The following is a 21,230-nucleotide window of genomic DNA, read 5'->3' as shown; positions in this document are numbered from 1 at the left end:
AAAGTGAAGGACGTCCTATAGCACCTCCTCTCCATCCAACATAACCATCAACACCCCTCTCCCCCCCCCCCCTCCCCATTCGCTCTCTACATTCTGTCAACGGCTTCTCAAGCCAAGAGCAATTGACTGCACTTCTGCATATTTTATGGATGTAATCTTTCCTTTTATTGTCTCTTTTGCCATATGGTCCCACAGTAAAACAAAAAAATGAAACGCTTAGAAAACAGCAGCTTGCACATTCAGTGTTTTGAGTATTACACTGGCTTTGTTGAAGCTAAGACTGCCCTTGAGGGCAGGAGTGAATGTATGGCTAGCATATTTGTCCCGATAGAAAGCACTCTCTCCTATCCTACATTTGCTGAGCTCTGTGCCAAGACTTGGGCTGCACAGCAGTAGCTCCAGTTATTAATCTGCAACGATCCTTTATTACGTCCACTGTCCCTTTAAGCTCCCCCCCCCCCCAACAAGTTGTCTCCATTACATGGGGCATCCTGAGGCCAGACGTTGACATCCCTTCTCAGCTAGACCATCCTGAGAGCACCAAAAGGCCACTACTGCCAATTTGGAAGAAGCATCATTCAATGAAATACTGAGGTGCTTATTGCCCTCTTCCACATGGCATAAAAGCGGAATGACTGGCTCTTAGAATAAAAGCGTAAGATAAATATCCACAGAGCTCGGCATCCTGTCTCAAGTCACTACTACCAGGCTGATCCTGAAGAGTAGATCCATTCGTTGCAGCTTATTCCCGGAGATAAATAGATTTCCCCAAGTCCCCCCTCTAGGAACTTGTCTAAAACGCCTTTTAAATTCAGCTCTGTTCGCTATATTAACAGCATTCTTCAGGACCAAATTACCCGGGTAGACATTGAACACTCGCAGTTTAAACCCTATTACCCTGTTCCATCCCACTCATGATTCTATAAATTATCATTTTCACAAACACACACACCACTTCCAAGCTGAAGAGCCCTAACCTGTTTAGCCTCTCTTCATAAGGAAGGCATTTTATCCCCAAAGATAGATACCAACAGTGCCAACAATGAAATGTCATTTTTACACATATAGCAACCAACCCCCCTCTTAAGAGCACTAATGCATTTTCTTAACACATTTAGGGTAAGATGAGATCTGGCAGCAGCTCATGCCCAGACAATAGTGGAAACCGATTAGACTGCATCCCTTCAGGATGATGCCATTCTTCAGATCGCAAAAAATAGGGGAAGGAGTGTAGGAGATGAAAGTCTGGAGATGGACCCCATCTCCTTCATACAAAAATCAAGGAGGTAGAACTGAGCTGGTAGAAATTTAAAAAAAAAAAAATCTGGCATTTTGATTTCCTGCTTCTCAACAAGCTCCAGTAGAATGCCTCCTTCCTTGAGTTGAAACACCTCCAAAAGGTCAACTGGTGGATACTCGAACTCATATGGCCAGCTCGTGGAACTGGTCAAGAAATGTGTGGAGCTGTGAGGGATGTTTCTCAAGATGGAGCTGTCTTTTCATTTGTTCTTACTTTCTTCAGCAGAGTCCTCCATATACCAGCGCAGATGGAATTTTATCTTTCCAGCATCTTCCTTAGCAGAAGTTGTTTAACGAGGTCCAGTGTCAAACACTAACAGCATCACCAGTAATTTGGGATGACTGTCAAGACCAAAGGAAGCTGTTGAAGGGACGTAGAAGTATTGAACTATTACCAGCACTGTGAAATTTGAGCACATGGGAAGTGCCTGTAGACCTCTGTAGAGGAGAACCTTCAACTCTTCTTTGCAGATGGGACAGAACTTACCTCCTTAGAAGATTTTGACCTCCTCTTTCTACTTCACATTTTACAAGTTACCACGCCTGCTTTCAAAGATACAGTACAATCTCGATTATCCGACCCCCACTAATCGGACCATCCAGCACATCTTACACACTCCCCCAGTGATGATATCGCATTGCTTTTAAGAAGCGCGTGGCTTCTCTTCCTGATTTCCGGCTTCACACACTGCAAGGAAACCATGTTTTTGGTTTTGTGCTTCTCTGCAAGGGAACCTTGCGGTGCAGCTGATATTCCTTCATGCACCCCTCATCTGAGTTAAGAAGTGCATGGCTTCCCTTCCTGTTTGTGATTTGAGCTCACGCTTCTACATATAAATGTTTGGATCTGGGACCCAGCTTTTGTGGTGAGGGAACCATTTGTTTGATTTGAGACCATACTTTCACGAATTAAATTTTTTTTTTTTAAGACCATGGTTCTATGCAAGGGAACCATATTTTTTGGACCTGGGACCCCACTTGTGTGGCGAGGGAACTGTTGAAAAACTTCTAAGCTGAGACCTTGCTTTTACAGCATGGCATCACTTTTTGTCCAGTGGAAAGAGGAAAAAAAAGTTGCGTTTGTCTATAGAGTAGAAACATTTGCAGAAAGGAACTGCTAAAGAAAGTGAATGTTAAACATGTTTTCAGCTGTTTTACAGCCAGGGAACCATTTTTGATCAGAGACCGTGCTGTTGAAGAAATATTTGGAGCTGACAAGTTGTACTATCTAGCTTATTTTCAAAAGGGAAGGACACCCATCTTCTGACACAAATTGGGAGATGGGCGTCCTTCTCTAGAGGTCGCCCAAATCAGCATAATCGAAAGCTGATTTTTTGCGTCCTCAACTACTTTCCGTCACAGGGACAACCAAAGTTCACAGGGGCGTGTCAGCAGTGTACCAAAGGCGGGATGGGGCGTGGTTAAGAGATGGGCATCCTCGGCCGATAATGGAAAAAAGGGCATCCTTCACGAGCATTTGGTCGACTTTACTTGGTCCCTTTTTTTTCACAACCAAGCCTCGAAAAGGTACCCGAACTGACCAGATGACCACAGGAGGGAATCGGGGATCACCTCCCCTTACCCCCCCAGTGGTCACCAACCCCCTTCCACCCTAAAAAATTAAAAAACGTTTTTTCCAGCCTTTATGCCAGCCTCAAATATCATACCCAGCTCCATCACAGCAGTATGCAGGTCGCTGGAGCAGTTTTAAGTGGGTGCAGTGCACTTCAGGCAGGTGGACCCAGGTCCATCCCTCCCCCCCACCTGTTACACTTGTGGTGGTAAATGTGAGCCCTCCGAAACCCACTGTACCCACATGTAGGTGCCCCCCCTTCATCCCTAAGGGCTATGGTAGTGGTGTACAGTTGTGGGGAGTGAGTTTTGGGGGGGTTTCGGGGGGGGCTCAGCACCCAAGGTAAGAGAGCTATGCACCTGGGAGCAATTTGTGAAGTCCATTGCAGTGCCCCCTAGGGTGCCCGGTTGGTGTCCTGGCATGTGAGGAGGACCAGTGCACTACGAATGCTGGCTTCTCCCACGACCAAAGGGCTTGGATTTGGTCGTTTTTGAGATGGGCGTCCTCGGTTTCCATTATGGCCGAAAACTGGGGACGACCATCTCTAAGGACGACCATATCTAAGGTCGACCTAAATGTAGAGATTTGGGCGTCCGCGACCGTATTATCGAAACGAAAGATGGACGCCCATCTTGTTTCCATAATACGGGTTTCCCCCTTCGCGGGGACATCCTCAGAGATGGGCATCCGCGTTCGAAAATGCCCCTCCACGTGACCCAAGAGCCTGCTTTTGATGGGATCAATTTTTGATCTGAGGCCATGCTTTTGCAGAAACAGAATCATGGTAAGATTCTTGTGTACAATGAGTTTTATGCAGTACCTGTTTTATGTATTCCTGTTTGTTCATTTACATTTACAGCACTTTCTTTACTGTCATCCTTACGTCCGGAGGGTTTCCAGTTGCAGTTCTGCTTCACACTGGTTTTCACTGGGGGAGGCAACACAGTGGTCTTGAGAAAGGGGGCTGTGCTTGGTTCTATATTTCTGTATATGCAGTTGATAAATAACTCTAACCGGCCGGCGAGGAGAGCCGCACGCCTCGGGACCGGAGCGCGGACAGAAGGGGTGCCAACTCCAGGCTCCGCTCATTCTGCCTTGCCTCACCCTTTGCCTGGAACAATCTTCCTCAACCCCTACGCCAAGCCCCCTCCCTACCCATCTTCAAATCTCTGCTTAAAACTCACCAATGCTGCTTCCGGCACCTAACCTTTTGTGAATTATAGTATTCCCTATCAGACGGACTCTATACTTGTCTTTTAGATTGTAAGCTCTTTGAGCAGGGACTGTCCTTCCATGTTAAATTGTACAGCGCTGCGTAACCCTAGTAGCGCTTTGGAAATGTCAAGTAGTGGTAGTAAATATGGCTTCCCTTGCTCAGTCCTGTACCTATTTCTGTTCACATTGCCTGCTGTACAATTTTTTTCAGATTTTTCATTGCTGCTTATACCCTGTTCTTCATGCATAAAGTCTTCTGTGCATTGTGTGAGGGGTTACCATTGTTTACGTTATTATCCGACAACGGGCCGGTCGCGATTACATCAGATAATCGAGACTCTACTGTACTCAAACAACAGTGGAAACTCAAGGAAGTTATTTTTCTTTACACAGTACAGTCTCAATTATATCCGACCTTCAGTAATCTGACAGACACCCCCCTCCCCCGCTGATGTCACTGCGTTGCCATTAAGAAGTGCGTGGCTTCTCCTCCTGTTTTCTGGCTTCATACGCTGAAGGAAGCCGTGTTTGATCTGAGACCATGCTTCTCTGCAAGGCAACCATGCTTTGCAGCGATACTCCTTTGTGCACCCCTCATCGCTGTTAAGAAGCACGCGGCTTCTCTTCCCATTTTCCAGTACAATTTTTTTCTTTTCTTTTTTTTTCTTGCTGGTTAGTGTTAATAAACAACTGTATTTAAAATACAGATACCCTATGCCTGTTCACGCATAAAGTACGTTTTCCATGCATTTTTAAGTGGTTACGATTGTTTTCTGTATTATCTGAAAATGGGTCATTTATTCTTACTTTACACTGCCTTGAGTGAATTCTCTCAAAAAGGTGGTAAATAAATCCTAATTAATAAATAATAACAAATTCATACAACTCTGGATGACACATAAACCAAGTCTCATAGTTTGGGACACCATAGCTTAGACCCAAGTTTATGACAGAGGACTTGAACACCTGTAACTGACATTTTCTTCACTCATGTGTCCTGGGGAACATTAAACTCCAAGTTGATGGAAAAGGGGGAAATCTAATTTTTGGGGGGACACTCACAAGGACAAAATGAACATAAATACTAGGTAAGATATGTACAAATATACAGTGGCCTCCAAAAAAGAAGCAGCAAAGCCCGAGAGCATTCCAACCTCGGATCTGTTCACAGAGCGGACAGAGAAAGGATGAGGAAATTCATGGTAACACCTCAGGCACATGGCTCAGAACCACCTTTTAGAGTCTGAGGTATAACCGGAGTTTTCCATCCATTGTCATCGGACGTCATCATCTACTTGTGCTAATGAGGGAATCTACAAATGTGACTACAGTGGGTGGGAAAAATCAACAACTTTTGCTTCTAACACCACAAAATTACCCTTCTGCAAACACTCTGCAAGTGCAATATTTTACTCAAAACTCTCTCTCCTGCAAAACCTTAAAACAGCCAAGTTTCTCAGCAAAGACAGTACTCGCACTTGCAAAAATATTGATTTATTTTTTTTTTGTTACATTTTTCCCACTCATGGCAGGCTCAATGTGGCAGGCAATGGAGGGTTAAGTGACTTGCCCAGAGTCACAAGGAGCTGCCTGTGCCGGGAATCAAACTCAGTTCCTCAGTTCCCCAGGACCAAAATCCACCACCCTAACCACTAGGCCACTCCTCCACTGTTGCTACTATTTGAGATTCTACATGGAATGTTGCTATTCCACTAGCAACATTCCATGTAGAAGTCGGCCCTTGCAGATCACCAATGTGGCCGCGCAGGCTTCTGCTTCTGTGCAGGACGTCAGACTCACAGAAACAGAAGCCTGCGCAGCCTTCTACATGGAATGTTGCTAGTGGAATATGAACATTCCATGTAGAATCTCCAATAGTAGCAACATTCCATGTAGACTCTCCAATAGTATCTATTTTATTTTTGTTACATTTGTACCCCGCGCTTTCCCACTCATGGCATGCTCAATGCAGCTTACATGGGGCAATGGAGGGTTAAGTGACTTGCCCAGAGTCACAAGGAGCTGCCTGTGCCTGAAGTGGGAATCTAACTCAGTTCCTCAGTTCCCCAGGACCAAAGTCCACCACCCTAACCACTAGGCCACTCCTCCACTCCTCTTGATGTACTAAAAAAAACAAAATACAAGATTGCACCTATTACAACTCTGTACAGAACAGTAGAGCAAGTGAGGAAAGGCTAAAGTGGCTAGGGCTCTTCTGCTTGGAGAAAAGGCGGCTGGGATCTTGCAGGGTATTTGTGACCTGGATTGGCCACTGTTGGAAACAGGATGCTGGGCTTGATGGACCTTGAGTCTTTCCCAGTACGGCAATACTTATGTAAGTGGCTGAAAGAACCACTTTACCCAGCTTGTGTTTATACATGTACCTGTGTGCTGCAGCCATGCACACATCCACCTTCAAATCACGGTGTGTACATTTGCACCAGTTGATAAGAGGCCACTTAACATACATAAATGACTAAATCCTGCCACTTGCGTGTCTTCGTGGCACCTACAACCAGCAGCAACTTATAGAACCTCCCCCAAGATCTGCCTGAGAAAACAAACGTGTATTTATTCATTCATTTATCAGACTACTATGCCTTGCATGACAATGCTACACGGTCATGCCAACATTTATATGTAGGAGTCGGGCAGGAAGAGACCAACAGCCCCAGTCTGGCAGCTGCTAACCCCTGAGCCACTGCCAAACACAACACTTTTATACTGCTATAAAGGCAAATCGGCAGCATCTGTTGTAGCTGTTAAATCATCTACCAGATAGATAAGCATCAACAGTGCTGAAACTCAGGAGAGAGAGAGAGTCATAAGAAAAGGCAAAATGTATCAACTAGATAATGGAGGGCACTTTACCTAAACGGCTCCTGCTTGGCTCAATGTTCTGTGGCCCCCCTAAGTGCTCAGGGCTGCAGTGCCTCAGCCATAGGAGCCAACTTTTCACAATTATTGGTGGTGCTAAAAACCCAACAGAAATCACCTCTCCCTGGACACAGTCAAAGACTTTGCTCAATATTGGAGGTGCTCACGCACCCACAAAGCTGGCTCCTATGGCCACAGCACACTTCTCCAGGAAACCTGCACTCTCCATGCTCCGATACAAAGGCTGGCACACGTCTCCTTCAAAGACCCTGCAGTCTCAGAGACCTATGCTCTCTGATGTTGACACTGTGCCTAAGAGTGTGCATAAGACTGCGGTATAGCAGTTAAATTGTACAGCGCTGCGTAACCCTAGTAGCGCTTTAGAAATGTTAAATAGTAGTAGTAGTAGGCACATTTCTTCTCTAGGGATCCTGCAATCTCGGTGCTCTTTGCTTCCCGCGCTCACAGTGACCTGGGAGTGGGCACAGGGCTCTGATAATGCAGCTTATCAGCTAGCAGGTGTGGGAACACACACAGGTCCAGAAAGCAGAGTTTGTTTTCAGGGAGTGGCAGAGAAACACTGGGGTCTGGGAATCCCATATTTTTTTTTCTGTTTCTCACAGCTTAGTTGGGGGGGGGGGGGAGGCTCTCTTCCAAAAATACACTTACAAGCTTAAACTATTAAATGTGGAAACAGAAACAGACTAGCAGAAAGGAAATGAGAGAGACAGACATACAGGGACAAAGGTATGCCTGCAGTTGGAGGGTAATTTAGAGATATTTGCACGGGGGGGAGGGGGGGGGAAGATTCCTCATCGGCTGAAATTACCTGTTACCAAACTGCCCTCTCAATAGATGGCAAACTTACCCAGACTGTGTATATGCGAGTCTGTCAGGTCGCACCGTGATTTCTACCATTGTGCAGTTTTAATATTACGTCAATACTCCTACCTCATTGGTAGGATTACAACCATATTTGCGGAGACAAAAAAAAGAGGACACTAAAAAATAAAAATGTTACTTTTACATAGTAACATAGTAGATGACGGCAGAGAAAGACCTGCACGGTCCACCCAGTCTGCCCAACAAGACAAACACATATGTGCTACTTTATATGTATACCTGACCTTGATTTGTATCTGCCATTTTCAGGGCACAGACCGTAGAAGTCTGTCCAGCACTAGCCCCGCCTCCCACCACCGGCTCTGCCACCCAATCTCCGCTAAGCTTCTTTGGATCCATTCCTTCTGAACAGGATTCCTTTATGTTTATCCCACGCATTTTTTAATTCCGTTACCGTTTTCATCACCACCACCTCCCGCGGGAGGGCATTCCACATATCCACCACCCTCTCCGTGAAGAAATACTTCCTGACATTTTTCTTACGTCTGCCCCCCTTCAATCTCATTTCATGTCCTCTAGGATGCTAAAGAAATATTTAATCATAGTTAATGAACACACATCAAATTGTGACTAACTTAAAGTACAGCAGTAGAAAATCTACTTTTCAAGAACTTCTGGATTTGAGTTTGACAGAATCTGAGCCCAAGCGTACTTATCAGAAGAGCGAATATCCCTCAATGACTCTGGCTGGCTTCTGAGATGTGTGTCAAAGTCTTTGTATGACGTATGCTTAAAGTCAAAATTCCTTTGGCAGATTCAACCAGCAGGGAAACAGATCAGCAATGTATTTCTCTCTATTTAGCACCCCCATGTGTCCAGACTGACTAATAAGCCAGAGATGGTTTCTCTCATTATGTGGGTAGGTGTGTTGGTCATAGGCACATGAAAGAAAAAGAGGACATTTTCCTAAAAATTAAAAATCCTGGAGGACATTTTTTTTTATTTTTTGTTACATTTGTACCCCGCACTTTCCCACTCATGGCAGGCTCAATGCGGCTTACATGGGGCAATGGAGGGTTAAGTGACTTGCCCAGAGTCACAAGGAGCTACCTGTGCCTGAAGTGGGAATCCAACTCAATTCCTCAGTTCCCCAGGACCAAAGTCCACCACCCTAACCACTAGGCCACTCTCCCTGCATATCTGAAGACATCTGGTAAACCCTACTCATTGGTCTATTAAGCTTTTTGAGGATAACTGTTCTTACCTAGGGAAAAATCAAACCCCAGCAACCAACAGCCACTAGGTGAAGTTCCTACCAGAACCCTCTTAACTCAGGAGACCAGGTGACAGGGAAAGTTTCGATCTGTGTGCGGTCAGGCGTGCCTCCGGCTTGCCCCTGTGTGCTGATGTACCCATGTGGGAGGGGATATGACAGTGTTCCCTCTAAGCTAAGCTCTAAGTATCGGTCGCTCCTGTGTGGGAGGGTATTTCGTAGGCGCTGAGCACTCCCTACATTGAAAAGTTTCCTTCATTGTGGCCAGTGAGGGGTAATGTGTATTATTTGGAAAACCCTACCCCCCTTCCCAAATAATGGCACCTAGGGGACTTGCTCATTGCCTACAGCCAATCTCCAGGGCCTGCATGAGTCCTCTGATCTGCCTGTTGGGAAGGGGTGTACATAGTGGGTAGATAAAACAGTCAGCTTGCTTTCCTTCATCACTGCTAGGAGAGAAAAGGGGAAAATATTGGAGAATAGGGCTTGAATGTGACCTTAGTACTTTTTGCTAACTTGTACAGAGAAGAGGAGAAAGACCTTCTATTCCACCCATCAAACAGGTCATCCGAGCGGCTTACAAAATAATAAGACTAGAAAAGGGGGGGGCTACAAAATTTAAGATATAACAGTGGGGAGAGGGGGACAAAAGAAGGGAAATTGTGTAGGCCAAGACCTGCGACTGGTGACCTCCTAATGTGAACGGCATCAACAAAAAGGAAGGTCCAACTTAAAGAATGGAAGGCGACGACTCTACTCTAAGATGTTGGGGCAACGTATTCCAAAGCTCTGGACCTTGGATAGAAAACGTTGAGTGCTGAGTACAGTCAGACCCTCTCTCTAAGGAACGGGTCAATCAGACGATTCTGATTAGCTGATTTGACTGATCTGGGAGGTGAACAGCATGTCAAGAAGCACATAAGGAATAACGCTTCGTTGCAGTTACAGATTTTAGAAAGCAGTAGTAATAATTTGTAAGCTACCCAACGTGCTGCCTTAAGGAGAGGAGTCAAATGATCGTATTTTCTGTTTCCCGTAGTGACACTGCTGTTTTGCACTAACTGTAGGTGTCTAAGATCTTTTACTGCCAGCTAGATGGTCAGAAGCTCCGCACTGTTCCAAATACCCCTCTAAAATTAGCGCTGGAAGAGTGCAGGGCTATACCGCTCCTTTGATCAGAGCTAATAGTATGCAAATTTAAGCCTTCTGTTAGCCCTGATCATAGGGGTACTGTGCGGGAGGACTGATGGCCCAAGTGGGCTGCCAAGATAACCCCCCACCCACCCTGGTGGTCTAGCAGCCAACCCACCTGGCCATACCTTGAAAAGGTTGTAGGGACCATCTCTTCCGCGTTTGTGTACGGTGCTGCAGCAATTCGTAGTGCCCCAACCCTACACCCCTTTAAATACTTCTGGGCAACCTCCACCCCCCAGCCTTTAAGCTTCTGCCACTACTCCACATTTTATAATCAAGAGACATGTTTGCAGAAGAGCTTTCTTCATGCCGCACTGCCAAACCTGATCAGGGTGAGGTGCAAAAAGAGAGCAGAGCAGATTTATAGCATAGAACCACACAGAGACGGTGCCAGAAGCAGAGATGGGGGTCTGGAAACTTCTGGATGGGACCTGCATTAGTTACTTCAGGGGGGAGGGGAATACGATGAAAAGGTCCTTTTCACCCTACCTTGTAGCCCCCGATCCGATGCTCCTGTTTGAATTCTCTGCCGTTCTTCAGCCATCGCAGCTTCGGAATGGGGTTGCCACCAGCAGGACAGCGGAATTTCACCGTGTTTGCAGCCGGAACAGCATGCAGCCTCTTTTCCATCTTCTCGGAGCTGGTCCAGTAAGGCGCTTCTGTTTGCAAAAAAAAAAGGAAGCAGGAAAAAAAAAAAAGAACAGGTCTTACTTTACTGTCAAGAAGACAGGAAGCAACATTTCTGACAAAAAAACATCACATTATCCACTGGACCCAAGCCGTCATCACAAGGGTAATTTTCAGAACTGTAGGTACAACTTGACATTTCGTCCTTTCGATTGTAAGCTCCTTTGAGCAGGGATTGTCCTTCTTTGCTAAATTGTACAGCGCTGCGTAACCCTAGTAGCGCTCTAGAAATGTTAAGTAGTAGTAGTAGTAACTGTGCACACTGCTGGACAGACTTATACGGTCTGTGCCCTGAAAAAGACAGGTACAAATCAAGGTAAGGTATACACATATGAGTTTATCGTGGGCAGACTAGATGGACTGTGCAGGTCTTTTTCTGCCGTCATCTACTATGTTACTATGTTACTCATGTATAATGTGAGCACACTTCTCCCCACCTAGAAAATTACCCCCAGGAATTAATGCAGATCTACTGACACACACAACATTTCTCAGTATCATTTCAACACATAGGGGAAAAGGGAAATGGGACTTGATATACTGCCTGAGGTTTTTTGCAACTACATTCAAAGCTGTTTACATATATTAAGGTACTTATTTTGTACCAGAGGCAACGGAGGGTTAAATGACTTGCCCAGAGTCACAAGGAGCTGCAGTGGGAATCAAACCCAGTTCCCCAGAATCAGAGTCCACTGCACTAACCACTAGGCTACTCCTCCACTAGCAACATTCCATGTAGAAGCCTGCCCTTGCAGATCAGCAATGCGGCCGCGCAGGCTTCTGTTTCTGTGAGTCCGACGTCCTGCACGTACATACAGGACCATCAGACTCACAGTGGAGGAGTGGCCTAGTGGTTAGGGTGGTGGACTTTGGTCCTGGGGAACTGAGGAACTGAGTGGGATTCCCACTTCAGGCACAGGCAGCTCCTTGTGACTCTGGGCAAGTCACTTAACCCTCCATTGCCCCATGTAAGCCGCATTGAGCCTGCCATGAGTGGGAAAGCGCGGGGTACAAATGTAACAAAAAAAAAAATAAATAAAATAAAATAAAGAACATTCCATGTAGAATCTCAAACAGGGAAAGGGAAATGGGACTTGATATACCACCTTTCTGAGGTTTTTGCAACTACATTCAAAGCGGTTTACATATATTCAGGTACTTATTTGTACCAGGGGCAATGGAGGGTTAAGTGACTTGCCCAGAGTCACAAGGAGCTGCAGTGGGAATCGAACCCACTACTCCTCCGCTCATTCCACCAATAAGAGCCAACCTCATCAGTGATGTCACAATGGCTTGATTGCCTGATACTTGGCTCACTTCTGATATTGTGATGTCATAAGGGAAAGGGAAATGGGACTTGATATACCGCCTTTCTGAGGTTTTTGCAACTACATTCAAAGCGGTTTACATATATTCAGGTACTTATTTTGTACCAGGGGCAATGGACTTGCCCAGAGTCACAATGTATTTTTACAAAAAGCACGACCGTAACTCTAACCCCTCCCTGACAGGGACGTAGCCAGAACTGAATTGGGGGGGGGCAGCTATTCTGTCCATCTTTTCCCACCACCACCACCGCAACCTTAAGGCATACCTTTGCTGGTGGGGATGTGGAGCCCTGCCAGCCACAGAGGTCTCTTCCGCCTGTGCAAAGCCTCGCTGCATAACTAACCCAGACAGACGAGCCTTAAAACGCACACCCAAACCCGGAAAACACCCTGGTCTTCCAGAAAATCAATTACATAACAGATGCCAGCTTTGAGTTGCTAGAGACCATGAGATCTTGTACAGATGCAATTCCCTCCCTCCCTCCCTCCACCCCTGCAAATACACACACACTTTCAGGACATAACTACATACAACAGGGAAGAATACTTATTCCTTACCACTGTAATCCTGACCCCTGAGCCTTATTCTCCAATCACTGCTTATCTATTTGTGGCCGTGACCCCATAATGTGTAACCTCCCCCCCCCCTCAAGGTGCAGAATAATGATGCACCTATGGAGATCCCACCCAGGTCATGACCACAAACAAGGGTGTTTTGTGAGCCCATTTGGGAAGCTCTGTTCTGTGTCATGCAGGAAATGTATTTCCGTCCAAACGCCCTCCCAGCTCCCTCCATGGCATCGCAGAGGACTCTGCTCCTAAAAGCTTATTCTATTAGATTCTTGATGTACTGCTTTCCTATGGTGCAATGAAAAGCAGTTTACACATTACATACAGGCACTTTCTCCGTCCCTAGTGGAGGGTTAGGTGACTTGCCCAGGGTCACAAGGAACTGCAGTGGGAACTGAGCCCAGGTCCCCGGGATCTCAGCCAACTACACTATCGACTATCCATGCACTCCACATCTGGACTTGCATGCCCCAAATCTATCCTCCTATCTTATCCAACTGTACGTATAACTTGTCTTCATTTTAGCCACCTATTTAATTTAATGTCTGCATTTATAATCCACTTAAACTTTAAGTGCAAAGCGGAGGACAGATCAGTTTAAAATGAAACATCTTAACATGTCCTTCCGTTAGAACAGAGGTGTGTTCAGTAAAACATCGTATATGTGATCGATTAGATCTTAAGCAAATCAATACTCGTGAATATTTTATTTTTTTTACATTTGTACCCTGCACTTTCCCACTCATGGCAGGCTCAATGCGGCTTACATGGGGCAATGGAGGGTTAAGTGACTTGCCCAGAGTCACAAGGAGCTGCCTGTGCCTGAAGTGGGAATCCAACTCAGTTCCTCAGGACCAAAGTCCACCACCCTAACCACTAGGCCACTCCTCCACTGTTGCTACTATTTGAGATTCTACATGGAATGTTGCTATTCCACTAGCAACATTCCACGTAGAAGTCGGCCCTTGCACATCACCAATGTGGCCGCACAGGCTTTTGCTTCTGTGAGTCTGACATCCTGCACGTACAACATGCAGGACGTCAGCATGCAACTGTTGAAGGAAGAAGACTGAGTCTGACTGCAGCAGAACGGTCAGAGAGGACGTCGGCTGGCGGGGATTGGGGTCCCCCGCCAGCAAAACCGAAGGTAGGCGGCGGCGGGGGAGGGTTCGAGGCGGGAGGGGGGTCGGCAGAGACGGGGGCGGCAATGGAGGCGGGGGGGGGGGCTAAAATGTGCCTCCTCCCCTCAAGCTCTGGACCCCCCTCCCACGGAAGTCTGGCTACGCCCCTGCTGAGGACCAATTCAGAATGTGGACTGTGTTTTTCCTCTAGGATTAAGAGTGAGGCGAAGACCCAGAGACTTGGTAAATGTTTTCATTTGATAACATGTTGCCTTCTACCTCCTCTGTCACATAGTACTTTGTCCTGAGTTTTGTGGTTTTAGTAGTTAGTTAGTTCAGAATACCAGCCGTGGAGTGGACTTAGGCCAAGATGCACTAAAGTCATCGTTAGATCCTTTCCCTACCGAATTCCATAGCGAATTGGTAGGGAACGGCTACGCATGAAGGAAAGGGAATGCAAATGAGCTGCTCGTTGCAGCTCACTTGCATTCTCTGATCCCTTGTAAAACCGTCGGATAATCGGCCGGTAGAGCATGCACAGAGCAGCCAAGCGTTATGCTGGCTGCTCTGCGCATGCCAAGGACGTAAAAACAAAACAAACACATCCTTTATGGTAGTGGTGTACAGTTGTGGGGAGTGGGTTCTGGGGGGATTTGGGGGAAGAGAAGCACCCAAGGGAAGGGAGCTATGTACCTGGGAGCTATTAATGAAGTCCACTGCAGTGCCCCCTAGGGTGCCCGGTTGGTGTCCTGGCATGTGAGGGGGACCAGTGCACTACGAATGCGGGCCCCTCCCATGACCAAATACCTTGGATTTGGCCAGGTTTGAGATGGCCGGCATCGGTTTCCATTATTGGCGAAAACCGATGCCGGCCATCTCAAACCCGACCATCTCTGACATTTGGCCGGCCCCAACTGTATTATCGAAACGAAAGATGGCCGGCCATCTTTTTTGATAATACGGTTCGGAACTGCCTTTTGCGGCACCGGCCATATAGCTGGCCGGCGCCGTTCGATTATGCCCCTCCACGTAACTTTGTAATTTTAAGTGCTTTGAAAACACACCTGTATGTCATGTTATTCTTATTATTAGGATTCAATTTGCTCGTCTTCAAGTTTTCCTCATTGATTGCGTTTATTCTTATATTTGGTGATTGACATATTTTAACAGCATAACAATCGGTACAAACGGTAAATGGCCTTGGGTGAATCTCTTCATAAAAGCAGTTAATAAATCCCAATTGCTACTGCTTTCAACTCCTAACCATGACTCTCTTACTCAACACCCTCACTTATCACCCCAACCACTGCAATTTCCCTACCCCTAGCTGTCTGTTCGTCTGTCCAATTTAGATTGTAAGCTCTGTTGAGCAGGGACTGTCTTTTCATGTTCATTTGTACAGCACTGCGTAAGTCTAGTAGCGCTATAGAAATGTTTAATAGTAGTAGTATGAGCCAAGTATAGGGCAGTCAAGCCATTGTGACATCACTGATGAGGTTGGCTCTTAGGCATTGGTGGACTGAGGCATTATGACATCACAATGTCAGCTCTGGTTAAATCACTGCTTTGTGCCAAGTATAGGACAGTCAAGCCATTGTGACATCACTGATGAGGTTGGCTCTTAGGCATTGGTGGACTGAGGCATTATGACATCACAATGTCAGCTCTGGTTAAATCAACGCAACTCCTCAGTACCTTTCCGCTCTCATCTCTCCCTACACTCCTCCCCGTGAACTCTGTTCGCTGGGTAAATGTCTCCTGTCGTCCCCCTTCTCCCCCACTGCTAACTCCCGGCTCCGTTCCTTCTATCTCGCTGCTCCCTATGCCTGGAATACTCCCTGAGCCGGTACGGCAGGCTCAGTCTCTGGCTGTCTTCAAGTCTAGGCTTAAAGCCCACCTCTTTGCTACTCCTAACCATGACTCTCTTACTCAACGCCCTCACTTATCACCCCAACCACTGCAATTTCCCCACCCATAGCTGTCTGTTCGTCTGTCCAATTTAGATTGTAAGCTCTGTTGAGCAGGGACTGTCTTTTCATGTTAATTTGTACAGCGCTGCGTAAGTCTAGTAGCGCTACAGAAATGTTTAATAGTAGTAGTAGTAGTAGTAATTGATAAATGTCTTGAGTAAATTGCAGCAGAAGTGTTATATTATTTGATGTCTATGAAAGTTGCATCCAGAATATTCCATTTGGAGGCAGCACCTTCAGCGCTGGAAGAAAAAAAAATGACGTCTTTCCTTCCCCTTCAGTGAATCAATTACCCACCTCCGAGAACAAGGAACACGCTGTGCAACCATCTCTTCCTGCAATCAATCAAACTACATCTAACTTGTAAAGGCAGCACTGCAAGGACATGAAGGCGTGAAAACAAACTGACTTAAATTCAGACACATTTCATTCCTTCATAAGCTCTTCTGGTTTGGCTTGAATATGGACCAAGTCAGGATTTGTGTGTTCCCACCTCTCCAAAGGGTAAATACATGAAACCACAAGAGCCCAACGATCTGCACACAGCGGTGCAAGAAATTCTAGAGGAGTCACGCTATGGAACCAGTTTATTGATGTGACCCAACACGGCCGTGTTTCGGCATGTGTCTGCATCAGGGGTCCTTAATTCACTATGCCCAGAACTCTATGATCTGTATAATCTATCAGCACGGTGATGATTGCTCAGAAAGATAAGCAGGACCCCCCCCCCCCCCCCCCCATGCAGGCGCATGCCGAAACACAGACGGTGTTGGGTCATATCAATAAGCTGGTTCCAAATGTGTGGCTCAGACTTATAAGTACATAAGTAATGCCACACTGGGAAAAGACCAAGGGTCCATCGAGCCCAGCATCCTGACCACGACAGCGGCCAATCCAGGCCAAGGGCACCTGGCGAGCTTCCCAAACGTAAAAATATTTTATACATGTTATTCCTGGAATTGTGGATTTTTCCCAAGTCCATTTAGTAGTGGTTTATGGACTTGTCCTTTAGGAAACCGTCCAATCCCTTTTTAAACTCTGCTAAGCTAACCGCAGACTTATCTCTTTTTGGCCATCTCCGCTTTTCTTCTCCTACATGGTGCGACAGTTCCAGTGTTCTTCTGTTTTTGTTTGACAGACATTTTACACCATCGTACATGTTTTTCACATTTTCTTGTGCCAGTGCATCAGATTTGCATGCATTTAAATAAAAACCTCCCCTTCCCCCCCCCCCCCCCCCCCCCCCCCACACACACACATTCACACTTTTCACTGGAGAAGCTGTTTTACTGGAGGACAAAATATATATTCCAAACAGATGCCACAGCTGGACAGATCTCCAGTCCCTCAAGTCAATACTCAAGAGGTACAGGTGCCTGCTCCATGGAGGCTTTACCAGTCCCAATATTGAGCAAATACCTGGGTTTGGGCATGCAACCTTGTTAATGGGACTTGATATACTGCCTTTCTGTGGTTCACGTAATATATACAGGTACTTAATTGTACCTGGGGCAATGGAGGGTTAAGTGACTTGCCCAGCGTCACAAGGAGCTGTAGTGGGAATTGAGCCCAGTTTCCCAGGATCAGCGTACACTGCAGTAACCCCTAGGCTACTCCTCCACTAGCAACATTCCATGTAGAATCTCAAATAGGGAAAGGGAAATTGGACTTCATATACTGCCTTTCTGTGGTTTTTGCAACTTCATTCAAAGCAGTTTACATAGTATATACAGGTCCTTAGTTGTACCTGGGGCAATGGAGGGTTGAATGAAGGAGCTGCAGTGGGAATCAAACCTAGTTCCTCAGGATCACAGTCCGCTGTACTAACCACTAGGCCACTCCTTTGACTAACCTTTCACTAAAAGCAGTCTTGTAATGGAGAACTGAAGAGACAGCAGTGCAACATTTAACTGTTAGAAAGGCTCCAGATATAATCCAACAAAATACAGGCCAGTAGCTCCAACATCAGTGCTGGGCAATCAGGGCAAATTATAACATGTGACAGAACCCTCAGCCACATGGGAAGCGATGTTTTTAGAAAAGGTCAACATGGTTTCTGTGATAGGAACTTGACCTTTTGGTGTTCTTTGAGGGTAACGAATGGGTAAGGAGCAGCAGTGCTTTTTTTCCAGGAACAAAGAAAAACAAAAGTGCCAGTACCTTAAGGGGCGGGGCAACTACCCATAGCTCCACCTCCACAGTAGCCACACCCCTATTACCAGCCATACAGCATCTGAAAAGGCTGTACTGCAACTACTACAATTCACAGCAACACACCTCCTACTCAGTGTTGCCAGGTGGCCGGTTTTACCGCCCAATTGGGCAGTTTTCCACGACCCGCCGCAGGAAATTTTTGCCCGCGGCGGGTTGCGGTTATTTGGGCGGTTTTTTAGGAGTTTTTTCCGGCCGCGGGGGCGGGGTTAGTGACGTTTTGGGCGGGGTTAGTGACGTTCTGGGCGGGGTTAGTGACGGGGGAGACGGGGCCGATGACGGGGGAGGCGGGGTTGATGACGGCGGGGGTGTCAGGGGCGGGGTTTGAGTTTGGGCGGGTTTTGGGCTGGATTTGGGCTCCTTTGGGTGGGAAAAAAATTTTCCACCTGGCAACCCTGCTCCTACTGACAAAAGAAAACAGGAATCCTCACAGAAAGATGTCAGCGGAATCTCTCACCTCGGCCTATATACACAAAACATGGATACAGCATCATCACCAAATGCAAAAGAAGCCACCACAAATTAGAAACAGAAAAAACTGGACTGAAAACCCCAAGAAGCCAGATCGTAGTGCAACACTGAAGACATTTTGGAAGAATATGGGCCTAAACTGAGGGTTTAGCGACTTACATGACATATAAGGTCTGTGTTTTCATTGGGTTTTAGACAGGATGAAACTTGTAGCTTTGCATACATTGTTTTCAGATGAATATTAATTGGTTTGTTATTCATCAGGGGTGGACTGACAGTGATTTAGGCACCCGGACAGAAGAGGTCATTGGGGACCACTGGGCCCCTGCCACCACCCCCACCTTTGTTTCCAGCACCTCCCTCCATACTACAGCCCCCCAAGCCTACCTTGAAGAGTCCTGGTGGTCTAGTGGCTTCTTTGAGGGGGCAGGAAATAAGCCCACTCTTTCCTGCCCGCTGCCTCTGTTCTACCTGCCGCTTCTACTCAATGACTGCCAAGACTTCCTGTGACAGTCATGCGGGTCACGGCAGTCTCACGAGACTGTCACAGGAAGTCTCAGCAGCCATTTTGAAGATGCAGCCGCGGTGCCAGACAGAGCAGCACAGCGGAAAGGAAAGAATGGGGTTATTTCCTGGCCCTCCCCTCCTGAAAAGGCCACTAGACCACCAGGAATCTTCAAGGTAGGCCCAGAGAGGGCCCACTGAGACATGGAGGGCTGAAGTGTGCGCGGGGGGGGGGGGGGGGGGGGGGGGAGGCATCGGATCCCCCAGACAATATGGGCCCATATGGTCAGTCCATTCCTTTTATTCATCATATATTACTGTAATCTTCCTTAAATCACTTTAGGTAACCAGTGAAGGCCTAACACTGGCTAATGGGCCTCATGGTTTTTTTTCTTTCTAACTACTGTTTTTAAGATGATTTAAAAAGGGTAATTTTGTCACCCTTCTTGATTTTTCTTTTAAATGTTTGCTTTTTCTCTCAGTTTCAATGCAACCCTTCCACCTCTGTGTGGCCCGTGTCCGACCAAGGTCTTGGCAGCAGGAGTCAAGGGCAAGAAGGCCTAGTCTGCAGGCAATACAAACAAATCAAAAACAAAGATGATTGTGAAAAGCTACAAACAGACCGCGGGGAAAATGGGTGAAATTCAATAAATGAGTTTTCGGCATAGATCAAGTGCAAAGTAACACGAGAGGAAAAGGATTCAACCTTCTCACACAGAAAAAGTCTAGTGCAGCCTTACCATTTATGTAAAACCTTGGAATCATGGCGGTAACTGAACAGTAGCAAACAAGGAAAACAATTTTAGGAATGAAAAGAGAAAATGTACTAAATGTTAATCAAATGCCCTGAAATACCCACATCCCGAAGACTGCTCTCCTTGTATCCTAACAAGAGAAGGGCAGCAACGATGACCAAGAGAAGGAATAACTTCTTTTCAAAGAGAGAGAGTGAAAAACGAGCACCACCCGGCTTGGGAAAAATGCCTGAGGGGTGACGTGTCGCAGGTGTGGAAAGAGTAGACAGAGAACGAAGAATGAGGAACTCGTAAACCATCAAAACCACTGCCAAACAAAAGGCAGCCCTTGCTCCTACCACGTCACAAGATATCGTTGGCAGAAATTGTACAGCCAGATTGAGAAAGAGAGAATTCTGGAAGAGAAAGTCAGTCCGCTTGTTTAGAGGCAATTGTTATAAAAACGTAACTACAGCCATACTGGGTCAGCCTGAAGGTCCGTCAAGCCCAGAATCCTGTTCCACACAGTCATCAGTCTATGTCACAAGTACTTGGCGGGATCCCAAACAGATTCACTCCCTTTTCTTCTCACCCAGAGATAAGTTGTGACCTTTCCAAGTCTACAAGGTTAAATATGGATTTTTCCCTCCAGAAACATCTCTAAACCCTTTTAAAGCCCGACTCTAGTAAGTGCCTTAATCACATATTCCACATCTTAACTGTACACTAAGTGAAAAAAAATGCGGCCTATGATTTGTTTTAAAAATGCTCTCTGTGTCTTCATTTGGTATATATTTTACATATGAAAACCATCTATTAATTCGCCCAGTCAACCGGCCTTGGGGTCTATTTCGGAAGAGATCTGGACTCCACACACAGTGTTCCCGATACTTGCCCCTGCTGGGCAATGAAGAGCTTCTTCCAGGGTTATGGTCATGTACTTATCACAGCTGGGCAGAGAAGGGGTTGGTATTGGTTAGGGTTATGGTGGAGGATAATGAGGCTAAACATTGCCATATGACACTCTCAAACAGAGGGTATGATGACGCCTCAGGATTGGTATTCCTATCGTCAACTTCATCATTGTATCCACTCTTTGTTGGGTTCCTTTCCTGTAGAATTTCAGGAATCAGATTTTGATGAAAAATGGCCATAAAGGATTATTGGGCTGTTGTTACGATACACTGAAGCAGTCCCGGGGATATTCTCCTTTACAAACTATTGTGGACTCAAGACTTTGGTGCCTACTCTGTGGAAAGTTTACAAAAATGCTTATGTTGAGGGGTTTCGACTTGACCTACATTATAAATTTTTGATGCGTCTTTATATTCATCCTTCTCAAGCAAAAAGATGGGCCTTC

The 21,230-nt window shown here is 46.2% G+C and overlaps 1 protein-coding gene across 6 annotated transcripts in view; it reads right to left on the bottom strand.

Annotated features, from left to right (window-relative positions):
* FGFR2 (fibroblast growth factor receptor 2) overlaps positions 1-21,230 on the bottom strand; it is a 189,184-nt gene that overhangs the window by 84,261 nt on the left and 83,693 nt on the right. For all 6 annotated transcript variants that reach the window (XM_030202600.1, XM_030202602.1, XM_030202601.1 and 3 more), the window contains one exon: positions 10,764-10,933. In XM_030202600.1, coding sequence (XP_030058460.1) covers positions 10,764-10,933 — 170 coding nt within the window. The remainder of the gene's footprint in view (positions 1-10,763; positions 10,934-21,230) is intronic.

The sequence above is a fragment of the Microcaecilia unicolor genome, chromosome 5 (assembly GCF_901765095.1).
Source record: "Microcaecilia unicolor chromosome 5, aMicUni1.1, whole genome shotgun sequence".
NCBI lineage: Eukaryota > Metazoa > Chordata > Amphibia > Gymnophiona > Siphonopidae > Microcaecilia > Microcaecilia unicolor.
This window is presented reverse-complemented; position numbering and strand designations above follow the sequence as displayed.